At 44.1% G+C, this 21,096-nt stretch overlaps 1 protein-coding gene across 1 annotated transcript in view; it reads right to left on the bottom strand.

Moving 5' to 3' along the window:
* Positions 1-15,101: 15,101 nt before the first annotated feature.
* The window catches only part of loxl4 (lysyl oxidase-like 4), a 62,415-nt gene continuing 56,420 nt past the window's right edge, over positions 15,102-21,096 (bottom strand). Inside the window, exons 14-15 of the mRNA XM_014214833.2 lie at positions 19,399-19,510; positions 15,102-19,207 (exon numbers count right to left, since the gene is read on the bottom strand). Of these exons, the coding sequence (XP_014070308.1) occupies positions 19,137-19,207; positions 19,399-19,510 (183 nt within the window). The 3' untranslated portion in view covers positions 15,102-19,136. The remainder of the gene's footprint in view (positions 19,208-19,398; positions 19,511-21,096) is intronic.

Here is a 21,096-nt window from a genome sequence, read left to right as displayed (position 1 = left end):
TGCATGCACGCACACACACACAAGCATGACCGCTCATACATTTGTGCACGCGTGCACCCACACACACGTATCATCCATCTTCCACGTGTCACTCCTGACTTTATAAGAGAAGCCTGCTCCATATCATTAGCTGTGTGTTTAAACCAGTAATGTCCGGCTCAGTGGTTTGAGCTGTATAATGCTTTACATGCTGTGACAGTCAGAATGGTCTGGATGTCCTTCAGAGGGACAGGGGGTTGGCCAGGCAACAGCAGGCCACATAATATACAGATGTAGGACCTTCATTTGACCAGTTTCTCAGGACAGGAAAATTATCCTGCAGCAACAGGAAATGTGAATTCTTGTGTGGATTATAATGAATGGACATTCTTGTGGTTGATACATTTTAGGTTAGGGCAAATCGAGTCTGACATTTTTAAGTGGAATTTACAAACTTTAGAAGTCTATTTAAACCTCAAATACAATACAAGTTTGCATTCCCTTCTGCGCAGGGTGATTCATTTAAGATTCTACAACTCTAGGCCTAACCTGGGTGCTGGGAAGACAACCAATTGCACAACACCTCCCTAGTTGGTATTTTATTAGGATCCCCATTAGTTGTTGATAAAGCAGCAGCTACTCTTCCTGGGGTCCACACAAAACATGAAGCCAGGTTTTCTGTTCATTTGAGCAGTATGAGATGGGAGTTCCATGCAAAAATGGCTAGGTATAATACTGTACACTTTCTTGAATTTGTTCTGGATTTGGAGACTGTGAAAAGACCCCTGGTGGCATGTCTGGTGGGATAAGCGTGTCTGTCAGAGCAGTGTGTAAGTTGACTTTCCAACACATTAATGTTTCTTAGAAAAAGAAGAAGTGATGTAGTCAGTCTCTCTTCAACTCTTAGCCAGGAGAGACTGGAATGTATAGTATTTATATTATCCCTCTGATTACAATGAAGAGCAAGACGTGCTGCTCTGTTCTGGACCAGCTGCAACTTAACTAGGTCTTTCTTCGCAGCACTTGTCCACATGACTGGACAATAATCAAGATAAGACAAAACTAGAGCCTGCAGGACTTGCTTTTTGGAGTGTGGTGTCAACAAAGCAGGGCATCTCTTTATTATGGACAGACCACTCCCCATCATTACAACCATTGAATCTATATGTTTTGACCATGATAGTTTACAATCTAAGGTAACACCAAGTAATTTAGCCTCATCAACAGCCAAACCATTCATAACCAGATTCAGCTGAGGTCTAGAGCTTAGGGAATGATTTGTACCAAATACAATGTTCTTAGTTTTAGAGATGTTCAGGACCAGTTTATTACTGGCCACCCATTCCAAAACTGACTGCAACTCTTTGTTAAGGTTTTCAGAAACTTCATTAGTTGTGGTTGCTGACAGGTATATGGTTGAATCATCAGCATACAGTGACACACAGGCTTTATTTAATGCTAGTGGCAGGTCATTCACAAAAGAAAATATGGCCTAGAGAGCTGCCTCGCGGTACACCACACTCTACATGTATAACATTAGAGAAGCTTCCATTAAAACCCTCTGAGTTCTATTAAATGGATAAGAGCGTCTGCTAAAAATGACTAAAAAATAGATAGCTCTGAATCCACAATATGGCAGAGGTTGAAAAGCCTTAAAACATATGTTTTCTACACAACAGGTTATTGTCAATAATATTGAAGGCTGCACTGAAAGTCTAACAGTACAGCTCCCACAATGGTATTATCAATTCCTTTCAACCAATCATCAGTACATGTTGAGTGTCCTTCTTTATAAGTATGCTGAACGTCTGTTGTCAATTTGTTTACAGAGAAAAAGTGTTGTATTTGGTCAAACTGTAATGGCTGTCTTCGTGAAGAGAGGACCAAGGCGCAGCGGGTTGCGTGCTCATCATTATATTTATTGAATGTGAACACCAAAAAACAATAAACAATGAAATGACGACAGGAAACAGTTTTGCAGGCTACACCAACGCAATGCAAAAACAACTACCCACCAGCCCGAACCACATAAAACAAATACCCTCTGCCACGTCCTGACCAAACTACAATCACAAATAACCCCTATACTGGTCAGGACGTGACAGTACCCCCCCCCCTAAAGGTGCAGACCCCCTAACTAAAGGGAGGGAAGGGAGGGTGGCTGCCGTCAACGACGGCACCTGTGCTACACCCCCCCTCCCCAACCCACCTATACTGGAGGTGGCTCAGGTGCGGGACGTGGACCCTGCTCCACCCTTGGCTTAGCCCACTTAGGTGACTCCCCTGGCTGCGCCCGGCTGGCGGGCGACCCTGGCGGCTCCAGACTAGCGGGCGGACCTGGCGGCTCCAGACTGGCGGGCGGCCCCGGACTGTCGGGCGGCTCTGGCGGCTCCGGACTGGCGGGCAGCTCTGGACTGGCGGGCGGCTCTGGCGGCTCCGGACTGGCGGGTGGCTCTGGACTGGTGGGCGGCTCTGGCGGCTCCGGACTGGCGGGCGGCTCTGGACTGGCGGGCGGCTCCGGACTGGTGGGCGGCTCCGAACTGGTGGGCGGCTCTGGACTGGTGGGCGGCTCCGGACTGGCGGGCGGCCCTGGCGGCTCCGGACTGGCGGGCGGCTCTGGCGGCTCCGGACTGGCGGGCGGCTCCTTCGGCTTCGGACTGGCGGGCGGCTCTGGTGGCTCCGGACTGGCGGGCGGCTCCTTCGGCTTCGGACTGGCGGGCGGCTCTGGCGGCTCCGGACTGGCGGGCGGCTCTGGCGGCTCCGGACTGGTGGCAGACTCACCCAGTTCCGGGTCGCAGGCAAACTCACCTGGTTCCAGACAGTGGGCCGTCTCCCCTGGTTCCGGACAGTGGGCCGTCTCCCCTGGTTCCGGACAGTGGGCCGTCTCACCTGGTTCCGGACACTCTGGACGAGGCACTGTTGCCGGATACTCTGGACGAGGCACTGTTGCCGGATACTCTGGACGAGGCACTGTTGCCAGATACTTTGGACGAGGCACTGTTGCCGGATACTCGGGCCTGGTCTGACGCACTGGAAGCCTGATGCGTGGGGCTGGTAGTGGAGGTACCAGCCTGGGGACACGCACCTCAGGGCTAGTGCGAGGAGCGGGAACAGGCTGAGTTGGACTGTGCTGACTCACTGGAAGCTTGATGCGTAGTGCTGGTACTGGACGTGCCAGCCTGGAGACACGCACCTCAGGGCTAATGCGGGGAGCAGGAACCGGCTGAGTTGGAGTGGGCTGACGCACTGGAAGCCTGATGCGTGGTGTTGGTACAGGACGTGCCAGCCTGGAGACACGCACCTCAAGGCTAGTGCGTGTAGCGGGAAACACTGGACCGTAGATGCGCACTGGCGGTCTCGAGCGCAGGACTGGCATCACCCCTACTGGCTGGATGCCCACTTTCCCCTGGCATATGTGGGGCGCTGGTACTGCGCGTACCGGCCTGAAAATACCCGGCCTCGTTACAGCACCCATCACCCCAAAGCACGGGACCTGTCCAGTCAATGGTCGTTTGGAAAAAACACGGGGATTTGGCTTGGGACTTAATCCTCGCCCAGCCAAACTACCCGTGTGCCCCCCCCCAAAAGAATTATTGGGGCTGCCTCTCGTGCTCTACCTGCCTCCCAGGCAGGTTATCGCAGTGGTCCAATAATTGTTCACATGTCCAGTCAATTCTTGACTCCAACACCTCCAGCGACCAGGATGCCATCTCCTCCCGAGCGCGTTGCTTCCTCCACTCCAGGTGCTGCTCCCTATAGTCCACCCGTAATTCCCTTTGCTCCTTTCTCCGCTGCTTGGTCCATTTTTGGTGGGTAGTTCTGTAACGGCTGTCTTCGTGAAGAGAGGACCAAGGCGCAGCGGGTTGCGTGCTCATCATTATATTTATTGAATGTGAACACCAAAAAACAATAAACAACGAAACGACGACAGGAAACAGTTTTGCAGGCTACACCAACGCAATGCAAAAACAACTACCCACCACCCCGAACCACATAAAACAAATACCCTCTGCCACGTCCTGACCAAACTACAATCACAAATAACCCCTATACTGGTCAGGACGTGACACAAACACTATTTTTTCCAACAGTTTACTAAGAGCTGGCAGCAAGCTGATACGACTCTTGGGTAGCTTCCCTCCAGGCCTGAGGACAAACACCTTCCTCTACATTTAGATTAAAGATGTGACAGATAGGAGAGGCCATAGAGTCAGATACCATCCTCAGTAGCTTTCCGTCTAAGTTGTCAATGCCAGGAGATTTGTCATTATTGATCGAAGACAATAATTTTTCCACCTCTCCCACAATAACTTTACAAAATTCAAACTTACAGTTCCTTTCTTTCATTATTTATATTTGTTGCATGAATACGATGTCGCAGTGTTTGTTGTTGGCATTTTCTCCCTAAGTTTGACCACTTTGCCAATGAAGTAATTATTAAAATGATTGGCAACACCAAATGGTTTTGTGATGAATATGCCATCTGATTCGATGAATGATGAAGTTGAATTTGTCTTTCTGCCCATAATTCAATTTTAAGTACTCCATCATTTTCCATCATTCTTTATATCATTCATCTTGGCTTCATGATATGGTTTCTTCTTCTTTTGTTGAGTTTAGTCACATAATTTCTCAATTTGCAGTAAGTCAGCCAGTCAGTTGTACAGCCAGACTTATTAGCCTCTCCTTTTGCCCTCATCTCTTTCAACCATACAGTTTTTCAATTCCTCATCAATCCATGGAGCCTTAACAGTTGTAACAGTCAGTTTCTTAACAGGGGCATGTTTAGCAATAATTGGAAGAAGCATTTTCATAAACGTATCAAGTTTAGTGTCTAGATGCTCCGTATTAATGTAATGTGTGCACTGGGAGTCGGGAAGCAAGTTCAGGGAGTGCATCATTTAATAAACAAATGAACAAAACAAGAAACACGAACAACGCAGGAAACTGAAACAGAAACAATGACGCCCGGGGAAGGAACCAAAGGGAGTGACATAAATAGGGCAGGTAATCAAGGAGGTGATGGAGTCCAGGTGATTCTAACGCGCAGGTGCGCGTAACAATGGTGACAGGTGTGCGCCATAACGAGCGGCCTGGTGACCTAGAGGCCGGAGAGGGAGCACACGTGACAATTAATCACATCAGATCAACACATATTTTTAACATCATCCACATAAAGAGTCACAGCAAAATCTTTTGTATGATCTTATACACTATTTTAGGCCCAGATTTTGGAGCTTTGGTTCTCCTAGATATAGCCACTATATTTTCATCACTGCATCCAATGGGTACGGATACAGATTTAGAACATGTTCTACAGTATTAGTAAAAATGTGAACAATACATGTGAATGATCTTGTTCCTGTAGTGTTTGTAAACACCCTGGTAGGTCAGTTAATAACCTGAACCAGATTTCAGGCACTGGTTACAGTGAGAAACTTCATATTGAGCAGACAGCTTGATGAAAACGAGTCAATATTCAGGTCCCCAAGAAAGTAGACCTTCGGTTTACATCACATACACTATCAAGCATTTCACAAACATTATTTAGATACTGACTGTTAGCACTTTGTCGCCTATAGCAACACCCCAAAAGAACAGGCTTTAGATGAGGCAGGTGAACCTGCACTTGACACTTGACATGAGATCTTCTCTAGGTATTACAGGGATATGGCTCTGAATATATACAGTGCCTTCGGAAAATATTCAGACCCCTTGACTTTTTTCACATTTTGTTACATTACAGCCTTATTCTTAAATTGATTAAATAATAAAATCCGTATCAATCTATACACAATACCCCATACTGACAAAGCGAAAACAGGTTTTTAGAAATGTTTGCAAATTTGTTAAAAATAAAAAACAGAAATACCTTATTTACATAAGTATTCAGCCCCTTTGCTATGAGACTCGAAATTGAGATCAGGTGCATCCTGTTTCCATTGATCATCCTTGAGATGGTTCTACAATTTGATTGGAGTCCACCTGTGGTAAACTAAATTGATATATAATGTCCCACAGTTGACAGTGCATGTCAGAGCAAAAACCAAGCCATGAGGTTGAATGACTTGTCTGTAGAGCTCCGAGACAGGATTGTGTCGAGGCACAGATCTGGGGAAGGGTAGCAAAACATTTTTGCAGCATTGAAGGTCCCCAAGAACACAGTGGCCTCAATCATTCTTAAATGGTAGAAGTTTGGAACCACCAAGACTCTTCCTAGGGCTGGCCGCCCGGCCAAACTGAGCAATCGGGGGAGAAGGGTCTTGGTCAGGGAGGTGACCAAGAACCCATGGTTACTTTGACAGAGCTCTAGAGTTCCTCTGTGGAGATGGGAGAACCTACCAGAAGGACAACCATATCTGCAGCACTCCACCAATCAGGCCTTTATGGTAGAGCGACCAGACGGAAGCCACTACTCAGTAATAGGCACATGACAGCCTTCTTGGAGTTTGCCAAAAGGCACATAAACACTCTCAGACCATGAGAAACAAGATTCTCTGGTCTGATGAAAGCAAGATTGAACTCTTTGGCATGAATGCCAAAGCGTCACATCTGGAGGAAATCTGGCACCATCCCTACGGTGAAGCATGGTGGTGGCAGCATCATGCTGTGGGATGTTCTTCAGCGGCAGGGACTGGGAGACTAGTCAGGATCAAGGCAAAGATGAATGGAGCAAAGGACAGAGAGATACTTAATGAAAACCTGCTCCTGAGCAAAGGTTCACCTTCCAACAGGACAACAACCCTAAGCACACAGCCAAGACAATACAGGAGTGGCTTCGGGACAAGTCTCTGAATGTCCTTGAGTGGCCCAGCCAGAGCACGGACTTGAACCCAATCAAACATCCCTGGAGAGACCTGACAGAGCTTGAGAGGATCTGCAGAGAAGAATGGGAGACCCCCCCCCCCAAAAAAAAAAAAAAAAAAAATTGTTTTTGCTTTGTCATTATGGGGTATTGTCTGTAGATTGATGAGGGGGAAGAAACAATTTAATCAATTTTAGAATAAGGCTGTAACCTAACAAAATGTGGAAAAAGTCAAGGGGTCTGAATACTTTCAGAGGGCACTGTGTAGCAACACCTCCCCCATAAGTATTTCTGTCTCTTCTATAGATGTTATATCCTTGTATTGCTACTGATGTATCATCAAAGAAATTATCTAAGTGAGTCTCGGAAATGGCTAATATATGAATGTTATCTGATGTTAGCAAGTTATTGGGTTCATGAACGTTATTTCTAAGGCTACATATATTAATATGGGCTATTTTCAGCCCTTTCCTGGGTAGCTTATCAGAGATAGACATAATACTGAAAATAACAAACAAAGCAAGAGAAACAATAAACATTCAGCAGTCCGTGTGTGTGTGTGTGTGTGTGTGTGTGTGTGTGTGTGTGTGTGTGTGTGTGTGTGTGTGTGTGTGTGTGTGTGTGTGTGTGTGTGTGTGTGTGTGTGTGTGTGTGTGTGTGTTGCGGGGTTGAAGCTACGAACGCATAGGCTTGGCTCTCTCATTCGCTTTTGGGAGGGAGGATGGACAATGAGCCTGTCATAGCGGATGTATGCAATGTCCCCACACGCTCTGGCAGCTTTCATGGCAAGGACAAGTTATTTTCTCTTCTGGCGCACAGCTTCAGGATAGTCCTCGTTGAGGAAGATGTACATTCCTCTCAAGTTCTTGGCTCTTTCCAGAACAGCTACATTGTCCTTGAACTTCAGGAACTTGACCACTATCGGGCTGGGTCTGTCACCTGTCACCTTTTACAGTCCTGTGGGCTCTCCACCTCAATCTTCCTGTGGTCCGTATTCAGTTTTCAGAGATAATTGTCCTCAGACTCCATCCAGGCCTGATGTGGAGATTCTGCAATTCCGTCCACAAGAATGTTGTTCCAACCTGTTTGTCCCTTGAGATAATCTGATTACTCCGTCATTGTTATCATGGATTCACATACATAACTGATGTCCTCTCTCAGTGTTTTACAGATTGCTGTCATCTTGCCGTTTACCTATTTAAACTCATTGAGCTGACCCTGAGAGAACTGCAAACTGTTCTTCAGGTCCTGGACCTCTCTGGTCAGGTCATCCATTATTTTATTAGTTGACTCCACCAGTATTTGGACACAACACTTGAAGCTATTTTCTTGTTGTTGTAACAATTGCATGCAAAACTATTTTTGTTTGTTTAAAAGATCCTTCACCTTTGATAAAGCGACACCACTGTCCTCAATGGTACTCCCAACGGCTTTGGTCTTTGTCATGGCAATGTAGGCTACGCTGTTACTCCTCGCAGTCCGCGGTCCCTGCATTTAAGCACTCAAGGAAACCCTGCTAGCTTGGTAGGCAGCTAGGCTAGCTGCTACACCAAGCAACTCCTCAGCACCTTGGCCGGCAGGATCCCTGGACAGATAGCAACGGTCCCAGTAACAGATGCCAACCGTGTCGCAGGATCCAAACTCAAAAGGTAGCTAGCTGGTAACCAAACTTTTTCAATAAAACACTTTTAAGAGAGACTTTCAAAACTTTAAAAAACAATATATCGAGCTCTCCCTCGTTCCACGTTCAACAGGCCTGCCGACCTGCGGGTTTACTGCAGGTTGGCAGTGGGGACCATAGACATGTAGGCCTATGATGTTTCTACCAGTCACAGTTCCTGTAAACACAAGGTAGAAGTCACCCTTCACCACAGATCTAGGATCAGATTATCATATCGCCTAGGCCATTCAGGAAGAAGACACCCATCCATTGTATATGACAGATTTCTATCAATTCCAGTTCTATGAAGATGATAGTGTGAATGACAGTTCTATCCACACTAGCTCTATGTCACTGAAAGGGTGAATGACGGTTATACTGTATCAATCTGGTTCTATGTAGGTGACATAGAACTATCAGTCCAGTTCTATGTAGGGTGAATGACAGTTATATCCATTCTAACTCTATGTCAATGAAAGGATGAATGTCTATAGATATCAGTGACAGGGTGTGGGTCGTATACAGGGACAGGTCTGTCATTGAGTGGTGAACACAGTCCCCATTGTAGCCAGCCCTGAGGTCCCCTGAGGGGGCAGGCTGGCTGGGTCTGGTACTACCACTGGTTCTCATAACAACAACACGTGCTGCTAACAGAAAGCAGACTAGTTTAGTCAGGATAAAACAAGAACAGGGCGGCTGGCGGGGTGTTTACCAACTCACCTCCCACTCTCTCTGTCTCCCTCTCTCCATCGCTCTCTGGCGCTCGCTCTCTCATGTTCCGATCTCTCACGATAAGCAGGCATCTTTGAAATGTGTCTGAGTGTGTGTGTGTGTGTGTTCGTGCATGCGTGTATGTAAGGTATGTACACTATCCCAGGTGCGTCTCTTTCAAGTCTTTTATCCATCCTAAGCATCTGTTTTAAGTCTGTATTGAGTTTGGTTTGTGTGTGTGTGTGTGTGTGTGTGTGTGTGTGTGTGTGTGTGTGTGTGTGTGAAAGAAACCAGTCAGGCAATGTTTGTGTGTGTCAGGTGTTTGGTTATCAAATCAAACTTTCATTTTTAATAAAACATTTTGTAACATTTGGGTGCTTTCAACCCATCCCTCCCATATCACAGTTTGAAATTATTGAATTCAACCATTAGTTTCTAAAGAGCTGTGTGTACTTTAGTTACAGAACTATTTTGTGGGATTTTCTCAGTTCCCCACAGGAATGATCTGTGCTGAGTATTTGCATATGATTTCGGATCCAAGACGGTGTAGCAGTGGGTTGTCTGTTTTGATTGTCTTGTCCCTTCCCTTGTATATATCGTTTTTCTTTCTATATATTTTAATCTCATTTTCCATCTATGGACTGAACATACTCTCTGCAACCTGCCTCACCCAATGTGGTATGGATCAGCTATTTTTACACTTTTGAACCGGAAACCTCTTCAGAAGCTAGCCAGCTAACTAGCTACTAACTAGTAGTCAGTTAGCTACTGCTAGCAGTCATCACCGTTGACTCGGACTGCCAGCCTCAGCCCAGGCAACTCCTGCCAGTCTGCACAGTGTGATATCTACCCAGAGTATATCGGACTGCTTTTCTCTACCACATCTCCAGATTCCTACCGCAAGCTCTGAACCTTCACTCTGGATCATCGCAGCTAGCTAGCTGCTATCCGAGTGGCTACTCCTGTCTAACGTCTCTGTCCCGAAGCAAGCACCAGTTAGCCTGGAGCTAGCCTCGAACTAGGCCCATCTCCCGGCTAGTCAAATGAGATTCATCAAGCAATCCCTGGCCTTTAATTACCTCTTTTGCCAATTGGCCTGGACCCATTGTGGCCGACACGGAGCTCCGCCAATTTATCACCTTCTGGTCTATCGACGTAACCGTCCGAGTGAGTTTCTGTCCCGAATCAAGCACCAGTTAGCCTGGAGCTAGCCTCGAGCTAGGCCCTTCAATCAGATCATTCCTGGGCTTCAATACCTCTTCTGCCAATTGGCCTGGACCCTTTGCTGCTGACACGGAGCCCCGCCAATCCATCACGACTGGTCTGCCGACATAACCGTCCCTTGAGGATTCAACAGGCTCTCCCATTGCGACGTCCCCCTGAGGCCCATCTGCTAGCCTGCTGCTAGCCCCGACCTACTAGCTGTCTGAATCGCCGTGCCTCCAGCTTGCCTAGCTACTCACTGGACCCTATGATCACTCGGCTACACATACCTCTCCCTAATGTCAATATGCCTTGTCTATTGCTGTTTTGGTTAGTAATTTTTGTCTTATTTCACTTACTAGCCTATTCAACCTCTCTTTAGTATGGTCTGAGATCCCCAAAGATTGGAAAGCTGCCGTGGTCATCCCCCTCTTCAAAGGGGGAGACACTTTAGACCCAAACTGTTATAGACCTACAGTTGAAGTCGGAAGTTTACATACACCTTAGCCAAATACATTTTTCACAATGACTGACATTTAATCCTAGTAAAAATGTCCTGTCTTAGGTCAGTTAGGATCACCATTTTATTTTAAGAATGTGAAATGTCAGAATAATAATTATTTATTTCAGCTTTAATTTCTTTCATCATATTCCCAGTGGGTCAGAAGTTTACATACACTCAGTTAGTATTTGGTAGCATTGCCTTTAAATTGTTTAACTAGGGTGAAACGTTTCGGGTAGCCTTCCACAAGCTTCCCACAATAAGTTGGGTGAATTTTGTCCCATTCCTCCTGGCAGAGCTGGTGTAACTGAATCAGGTTTGTAGGTCTCCTTGCTTGCACACACTTTTTCAGCTCTGCCTACAAATTGTCTATTGGGTTGAGGTCAGGGCTTTGTGATGGCCACTCCAGTACCTTGACTTTGTTGTCCTTAAGCCATTTTGCCACAACTTTGGAAGTATGCTTGGGATCATTGTCCATTTGGAAGACCCATTTGTGGCCAAGCCTTAACTTCCTGACTGATGTCTTGATGTTGCTTCAATATATCCACATAATGTTCTTCTCATGATGCCATCTATTTTGTGAAGTGCACCAGTCCCTCCTGCAGCAAAGCACCCCCACAACATGATGCTGCCACCCCCGTGTTTCATGGTTGGGATGGTGTTCTTCGGCTTGCAAGCCTCCCCTTTTCCCTCAACATAATGATGGTCATTATGGCCAAACAGTTCTATTTTTGTTTTATCAGACCAGAGGACATTTCTCCAAAAAGTATGATATTTGTCCCCATGTGCAGTTGCAAACCGTTGTCTGGCTTTTTTATGGCAGTTTTGGAACGGTGGCTTCTTCCTTGCTGAGCGGACTTTCAGGTTATGTCGATATAGGACTCGTTTTACTGTGGATATAGATACTTTTGTACCTGATTCCTCCAGCATTTTCACAAGGTCCTTGTTGTTCTGGGATTGATTTGCACTTTTCGCACCAAAGTACGTTCATCTCTAGGAGACAGAACGTGTCTCCTTCCTGAGTGGTATGATGGCTGCGTGGTCCCATGGTGTTTATACTTGCATACTATTGTTTGTACAGATGAACGTGGTACCTTCAGGCGTTTGGAAATTGCTTCCAAGGATAAACCAGACTTGTGGAGGTCTACAATTGTTTTCTGAGGTCTTGGCTGATTTCTTTGGATTTTTCCGATGTCAAGCAAAGAGGCACTGAGTATGTCAGTAGGCCTTGAAATACATCCACACCTCCAATTGACTCAAATTATGTCAATTACCCTATCAGAAGCTTCTAAAGCCATGACATCATTTTCTGGAATTTTCCAAACTGTTTAAAGGCACAGTCAACTTAGTGTATGTAAACTTTTGACCCACTGGAATTGTGATAGTGAACTTTAAGTGAAATAATCTGTTTGTAAACAATTGTTGGAAAAATAACTTGTGTCATGCACAAAGTAGATGTTCTAACCGATTCGCCAAAACTATAGTTTGTTAATAAGAAATTTGTGGAGTGGTTGAAAAATGAGTTAATGACTCCAACCTAAGTGTGTGTTACATCCGCCTCTTGGAAGAGGGAACGCAACACCCTGCTACAACGCAACGTGGAGTGAAAGATGAATGGGATTGTAGGTGCGGGTAAGGATGACAAAGGCAGAGAATTTACCGTTGATAGGGAATTTATTCCTTCACACGGTAGTTTTGGGAAAACGGGCTGGACGGAACCAAAGCAAAGAAAGTAAAAGTTAAAGAGCCACCTCTCCTACCCACAACTTAACTAGCACCACCTGGCACACTATCCAAAATACAGGGGGTGGTCCGCCCAGGTCTTACCTAGTGTACATTGACAGAGTACATACTACGGGTATATGTATACCCGCAGGCCTCTTGCCTAAGCACTCCCAAGGTGCCTTCCCCTTCCCTCCTGGGAACAAATGAAACAGAATAATACAAACATATGTAAACATTTTCAATAATCAAAAACACTGCGTCCTATGGGGACACACATACCTTAGAAGCAGGGGCTACAAAATACTTTACAAAAACCTGTCTCTGAGCAACAACCAACACTGGACATGACCATCAACTCTCTAGCCTAACAAAGGATCATTGGCTTTTATAGCTTCAGAAGGAGTCGGGATTGAAGACAGCTGTGTCTCCTGACGAGAGGGCGGGGTCAGATCTCCAATCATCGATGGGGCCGACCAATCAGCTGCTTAGAATTTCAGTAAGTCATCCTGAAACAAACACATACAAACAAAATCACAACACAGAAACTGGGGAACGTAACAGTATGTAATCTTCCGACTTCAACTGTATATCCATCCTGCCCTGCCTTTCTAAAATCTTTGAAAGCCAAGTTTATAAACAGATCACCAACCATTTTGAATCCCACTGTACCTTCTCCACAATGCAATCTGGTTTTCGACCTGGTCATGGGTGCACCTCAGCCATGCTCAAGGTCCTAAACGATATCATAACCGTCATCGATAAAAGACAGTACTGTACAGCCGTCTTCATCGACCTGGCCAAGGCTTTTGACTCTGTCAATCACCGCATTGTTAGCGGGAGACTCAATAGCCTTGTCTTCTCAAATGACTGCCTCGCCTGGTTCACCAACTACTTCTCAGATAGAGTTCAGTGTGTCAAATCGGAGGGCCTGTTGTCTGGACCTCTGGCAGTCTTTATGGGGGTGCCACTGGGTTCAATTCTCGGGCCGACTCTTTTCTCTGTATATATCAATGATGTCGCTCTTGCTGCTGGTGATTCTCTGATCCACCTCTACGCAGACGACACCATTCTGTATACATCTGGCCCTTCTTTGGACACCGTGCTAACAAACCTCCAAACGAGCTTCAACGCCATAAAACACTCCTTCTGTGGCCTCCAACTGCTTTTAAATGCTAGTAAAACTAAGTGCATGCTCTTCAACCGATTGCTGCCAGCACCCTCTCGCCCAACTAGCATCACCACTCTGGATGGTTCTGACTTAGAATATGTGGACAACTACAAATACCTAGGTGTCTGGTTAGACTGTAAACTCTCCTTCCAGACTCACAATAAGCATCTCCAATCCAAAATTAAATCTAGAATCGGCTTCCTACTTCGCAACAAAGCCTCCTTCACTCATGCCGCCAAACATACCCTTGTAAAACTGACTATCCTACTGATCCTTGACTTCGGCGATGTCATTTACAAAAGAGCCCCCAACACTACTCAGCAAACTGGATGTAGTCTATCACAGTGCCATCCGTTTTATCACCAAAGCCCCATATACTACCCACCACTGCGACCTGTATGCTCTCATTGGCTGGCCCTCACTACATATCCGTCGCCAAACCCAATGGCTCCAGGTCATCTATAAGTCTTTGCTAGGTAAAGCCCCGCCTTATCTCAGCTCACTGGTCACCATAGCAACACCCACCTGCACTCCAGCAGGTATATTGCACTGGTCATCCCCAAAGCCAACACTTCCTTTGGCCGCCTTTCCTTCCAGTTCTCTGCTGCCAATGATTGGAATGAATTGCAAAAATCTCTGAAGCTGGAGTCTTATCTCCCTCTCTAACTTTAAGTATCAGCTGTCTGAGCAGCTTACCGATCACTGTACCTGTGCACAGCCAATCTGTAAATAGCACACCTGACTACCTCATCCCCATATTATTACTTACCCTCTTGCTCTTTTGCTGGCCTACCTGGTTAAATAAAGGTGAAATAAAAATTTAAATAAATAAAATTAAGTAACAGAAAAGCTAACATTAAAACTAGTTTTTTTCTACAACTTGTACTTTTCAGCAGACTCTTGAAATTGTTTTTACCATTACTCATACACTTATAAAAGTCTAAACGGTGCTCGTTATAATTTTGTTACGGAGCGTGTAGGACAGGGATGGGCAGCTCCAGTCATGAAGGGTTGTAGTGTGTGCAGGTTTTTGTTTCAGCCCAGCTCTGACATACCTGATTCCACTAATGGTGGCCTTAGTTGGCTATTCTAATCATTTTTAGAGCTGGGATGGGATAGATGCCTGCACTCACTGTGGTCCCTTCTCCAAAATAAAAAGTACTTTAACAGCATTGTGGCAAACTCATCATGAATGGGCCATGAGTTTTTCTCAATCATGTGATCTGAAGAGGGGAAAAAAAGCCCAGAGTTTTTCCAAGTCAGGTCACAGGGTGAGGAAATAGTCCTGACCTGAGAATACAGTCAAGAGAAGTAATATGAGGAGAAAGAAACAGATAGGGGAGACAACTTGTATCATGATGGTTTTTATTGATTCACAGTAATGAATGTAGTGATATTTGTGCTGTAACTCATCTATGGAGCCAAGCCAGCCAGCCAGTACTTAACCACAGCTATCCCAACTATTCCATTGGCAAAATGTCACAAAGTCCAATTCCGGTTTTCCATAAACCAATTATTCATAGCAACATCATCAAATTCTCAAAATAAATCACTTTAGTAAAGTCATTAACATGAAACAAATCTTAAATGTGAAACCATTTGACATAGGAATTGATCATTTATTTCATGAAAGAATACTTTGGTCACACATGAATCAAAGATTTGGTTTTGGGAGTTATTTGAGTCTCTGAGAGCACAAGCTTTCTATATGAATATTAAATAAGCACCCTAGCTCACACATTCAGCTTACACTGCATACCGTTTCAAACATTATCGCATATGACAACCGGTTGGCAAACTGGCCATGTAACATTATAGATATCCCAACGCTAGATATTCCAACAGCATGGATATGCGTACATACAGTAAAATATATGATGTAGATGTAGTGATTGTGATGGATACGAATCAAAAACAGAGTTATTATTAAAGTTATGGAACATAATACAAAAATTAAATAACAACACAGAATAGACTATATTATTATGTCAATAGCAACTGTACACAAGCACAATACAATTAAAAAACACAAATATTAAGCTATAAAATGTTTTTTTGACATGATTAAATACCCCTGTAGTGACACCTCTAAGCTGTATTTAGTTTGATTTCATCTACAGCTTTTATTGATTAAAAAGTGTGTGTGTGTGTGTGTAAGAAAGATATGGGTTAACTTAACACTGTTTCATAATAACATGGAGGTGTTTTGTGATATAAAAGTTGATGAAGACAAGACGGCAATAACTAAAGCCCATGAAATGTGAATTGAGTGGGCAGGGAACCCAAAGGAATCTGCTAAAGATATTCATAAAAAACTCTTAAAAGTCTAAGCTGTTGGGGGGGTGGTTCTAAGCTGACATATGTAATTGTTTTAAGAAGGTCATACCATGGATCATTTAGCTATTTGATTTGGAATTTTAGGACCCATTTAGGTATCAAAAATATTGAATTTGGCCTTTACTACCATAGCCCATAGAAACGCATTGAATAACACATTCAAAAATGGCAAGAAACAGTCAATCAATAAATCATAAAGAATAAGGAGATATGAAAGCTCAGGAAATATTTGTATTTATTTGACACATATTTAACACCTTATTTTTGTTGGTTTAAACTACCTCCATACTCCCATTAATTTGTATGGGTTGCCTTTAGATTAGTCCTGTGACACTTGTGGGGATCGTAGAACAAAACGGAGAACACAATTGTGTTTGTGAGTCTCCATTTTCTATAGAGTTTTTTAGGCCAAACCGTTTGGATGCAACAGAGGTTTTCATGAGAAGATAGATTTTCGGGATGTCTCATGGTCTGACAAACAGCACTGTAGCTTTGTCACTTTCCACCGCAGATGCGGAAAGTGCAACATAGGCGGATTGAGACGCAGCCCATGCAAAAAAAAACGGATAAATCTAGCTTAAACTGACAGATTTTTATATAGATTGGTGCGTCAATAGACTCTAGGGGGTTTTAAGGAACTCTAGTGTTTACAGCCGACCACGCCACATTATAGTGTCCTGTCAGTCTTTTAAGAGCACAGAGGAAGGTCTGCATACTAGCTTTGCGCCAGATTTGTTTCCATTTTAGCCAACTCATGCAAAAGATAAGGATAAAACACAAACAGATCCATCTACCAGTCAGCTATGGCATACATGCCACAAACATGGATGACTCAAAATGGAGACATTGTATAGAAAATCGAATATTCCACCAATACTGATTCAACTGGGAAATGGATAGATACAGTATATTTGAAAGACTACATGGATGAAGCAAGGTTCAACTTCTAATCTGCTTTTAGCATCTGCTTTTAGCTTTTAGCAGTTCCCAACAGCAGTAGCAGCTGTTGACTGTTTGAATCCAGCTGTTTATTTTGCTTTCAGACAAACATGTTGTTCTCTTTAGGAGCTCATTATGCCAGTTATGCGGTCTCTGCAGTAGTGGCCATGGTGGATTTTCACTGGTAGTAAAATCTTTTGTGTTTCCCACGTCAAGGCTTCTCCTCTTTCCTTTTCTTTCTTTCTCTATGATGTCTCTCTGCTAGTGGAGGCTGCTGAGGGGAGAACAGCTCACAATAATGGCCGGAATGGAGCAAATGGAATGGCATCAAACACCTGGAAACCATGTGTTTGATGTATTTTATACAATTCCACAGATTCCGCTCCAGTCATTACCACGAGCCTGTTCTCCCCAATTAAGCTGCCACCAACCTCCTGTGCTTTCTGCCCATTCAAAGGCAGTGTTCTCTATCTCTATCGGTCTGTTTCTCTCTGGGCCTCTCTGTCAAACTTTTTCTGTTACCTCTCTACCCCCACCCTCTCTCTTCCCCCTTCCCTTCCCCCTCTCTCCCTCTATTGTCTGTCTATCCTACCCAGGCCTATAGCTGGTGACAGCAGAGTTCACAGTTGCAGTGTTTCTCTGTGTATGCCCCATGCTTACTCTAACTCTAACACAGCTAATTAAAGGCTTTTTATACACTGCCTACCTGGCTGCCATAGAACTGTGGGTTTACCACCAAACCTGCTTTCACTCACACTGGGAAGGCCAGGAAAAGGAAAAGGAGAAGTGCACTGGGATGGATGGCACAGCTATCTCTCAGTTTGCCATTTGGTGAAAGGAATACGAAAAGTTAAGATGACACAACCCTTTGAAGTTACACTCTAAGAAAATATTTTCTACCTGGAACCCAACATTTTTTTTTCTGGAACCAAAAAGACTTCTAACTAGAACCAAAAAAAGTTCTCAAAAAGCTACAGGGACAGCCAAAGAACCATCGGTTCTAGGTAGACCCTTTTTTCTAGTGTATAACTTAGAGAGTGACTTATTGGGTGAAAATGTGTTTGTTTTATATGTTTAATCAATATAAAAAGTATGCAAGCGTTAGCCTTAAATAAATTAACCTGCAGCATTACATATTATGAAAAGATTTGCACCAAAAGCATCGAAATTCAGTTAACACAGTAAAGAATAAAGTAAACTGCATCAAGTTACATTTTCTTGGCTGGTATCAAGATAAAATCACAAAAGCCAACTTGAAGGCCTTCATATAATATTAATTTAAAAACAGAAGAGAGAAATGTTAACTAACTCAACTGTATTTCATTTTGTGTATCAGTTCTACTGTAGTTACAGTATATTGAGAAAAAAATGGTTAACACATCAGAATATGACTGCACAATAATAAAACAGCTAATTAAATTGTAAAAACTAAGATAAACGTTCATACACAACTATGTATTCAAACCCGGGCCTTGAGGTCCACTGTAGAGCTACGGACCTCAAAGTCTACAGGAAGGTTGTGATTTGGTCAAATAGTACCAATAGTGTGATAATGTAGATGTAGGAGACATTTGTCCAGACAGACCAACAGATAACGCAGAACTCTTTTCAGTCATTCTTTCCCCTTTCCTGGGACGCGGGTATACAGGACCAAGCATATGTTAGTCATTTTAAATCATGGACAGACAATAATAATTTAATCTTAATCAGAATTAATTCATACAAACTTTGAGCAGCTAAATTACTAGTAATCCACATTCATAAACTATCAAATGACCTAACAGTTGATTGAATCCATACCATTTTAATTATCCATTGTTAACTGAACTAATTTGGTTGCCTTGGTGACACCTGTCCTGCTCTCAGTTGCTATTGACTGTTGGGTGTGGTAAGGGTGATGGTCTTCTCCTGGTTGTGGTGTATTTTGGGCAGTGTAGTCAAGAGCAGGTCAGGGCGGTGGACAGGTGCCATTCCGTGAGTCCTCTAGTGTTGTGGGGCAGGAGTCCCTGGACCCACCAGACTCCAGGCCACCCTGAGAAGTCTGTTCCCAGCTCTGAGCCCTCTTCGCTGGGCACCAGACTGAGCCAACGCTGGGCCCTGAATGGGCCTAGACAAAGTTATTGGAGATCTGCCGTTGGTGCTCGAACAGGTCCTCAATCTCTGCACTGTACGCATCACCTGGTAGAAGAAACAACATACAGTTAGAGAGCAAACGAGAAAGAGAGAGAGATTGAGGAAGAGAGACAGAGAGAAAGAGAGATAAAGAGTGAGAAGAGGAGAGAGAGAGAGCGCGAGAGAGAGAGATAAAGACATGGATAGAAAACAAGAGTGTGAATGTGTGTTAACGAGAGTGAAATAACTTCCCATACCTGCGTGACATCCATACATGTATGCTCTGTGTCCGTCGTATTTGCATCGACATCTCATCACGTTGTTCTGGAAGTCCGATTCAGCCATGTCTAACGAAGGGTTAACTTCCACCTGCAATATGACAAAGACAGAGAAGATAGCTATTAGTATAGTCAACCATATGCAATGTCAATGGACTGAGTGCACTAAACCAGAGCAGGCAGAACAAGAAACATATTTGAATTGGGACTGATTAACTTCACTGTACTCAAATAGAGATTGTACTTGTTCTTTGTGCACGTATCAGTAGTTGACTGTACTTGAGCCCTGTAATGGGCCAGAGCCAGAGAGTAAAGACATAGTTATTACAATGTAAGACAATTATGGTTGTCTGATCTCCTGACTTACAGCCACTCACTCAATTCTTACCACACTGCTTTATTAGAAAACAGAGGGAGGATTTTATCATTTTGTCAGAGGGTGGACTTTAGCTTTCCTATTTAACAACATTTTCACTGATCTATGTGTGGTTTCACCAATGATTGATCAAAACGTATTGCTGATTGCCCTTAATTGAGTGCATGCGTTTGCTGTGACTTGGAGATCTGCTGTGCTTAATTGTATGAACGTTTTTAACCACCCTCCTCCTGTGATTGGGGCTTCCCCTAAACTACTGCAGTTCACGCCCTCTGCCTCCTTTATAACTTGCGGTGCACTTGGAGTACAAGATGCAAGCTGTCAGTGCAAACTACAAAGGTCTAAGCTGCAGGGCTCTGGTTGGAGCTAGCGCCTAGTGGTGTCCGTCCTAACATAGTCTGCCCTGCGTTCAAGGTTGTCGCTTATCGTTTGTTTTTTGAAGTTCTCGATCCAAGCGCCACTCCCGTGCTCCCATATGCTTGCGGTGATGGTATCTTCACCAGGTAGATTTGTTATGATGATGAAATTATGTACAATGTTCATTTATTTGCTCTTAAAGTGTCAGTAGCGCGATTGTAGTCCTAGGTATTCTAATTGTTTTGAGTAGTGTGCAAGCCACCCTCCAGGTAAGTATTGATTGCTATCTATATTGGTAAACAGAAAGAAATTGCCAGGTGGTTTGTAATCTTGTAACTGAAGAATATTGTAATAAAAAAATATATATTATTGATCAAGTGTTGCCTGGTCCATTGCATTGCTCATGACCCAGCTCAATAGGTGGCCTGTCACAGACCTGTGTGTCTTCATAAGGTTGAGGTGTCCCCTCTCATTTAACAGAAACTGCCATTTAAGGTAACCCTAGTTGGCAGGTGTTACAATTTCATTTCATTCTTACCCCTCAAGTCTCCCCGCCGTACCAGACCCGTGGCGTGGAAGAGAGAGGAGTAAAAGCCTGCGTCCCAAATAGTACCGTATTCCCTATGTAGTGCAGTACTTTTGACCAGGGCCTATAGGGCTCTGGTCAAAAGTAGTGCATGATATGGCAACTAGGGTATCATTTGGGACACACCCATAGAGTAATAATATGTGCAGAGTGCGCTAGCGTCCCCAGACTGAAAGAGACATCTGAAATAAAGATTAGTTGGATGTAAAATTGTTAGATGGTCTCTGTCATTAAAAGTCAGTCATGGTTGGTATTGTTTTTATAGTCAGTCTTATTCGTTTCCATAAAAAAGTGGGATAGCTTTTCCATATTTCAATAAGAGAAATAAATACAGTACTTTTCTCTCCATATAGAGGGA

Source organism: Salmo salar, chromosome ssa01 (genome assembly GCF_905237065.1).
Source record: "Salmo salar chromosome ssa01, Ssal_v3.1, whole genome shotgun sequence".
Lineage (NCBI taxonomy): Eukaryota > Metazoa > Chordata > Actinopteri > Salmoniformes > Salmonidae > Salmo > Salmo salar.
This window is presented reverse-complemented; position numbering and strand designations above follow the sequence as displayed.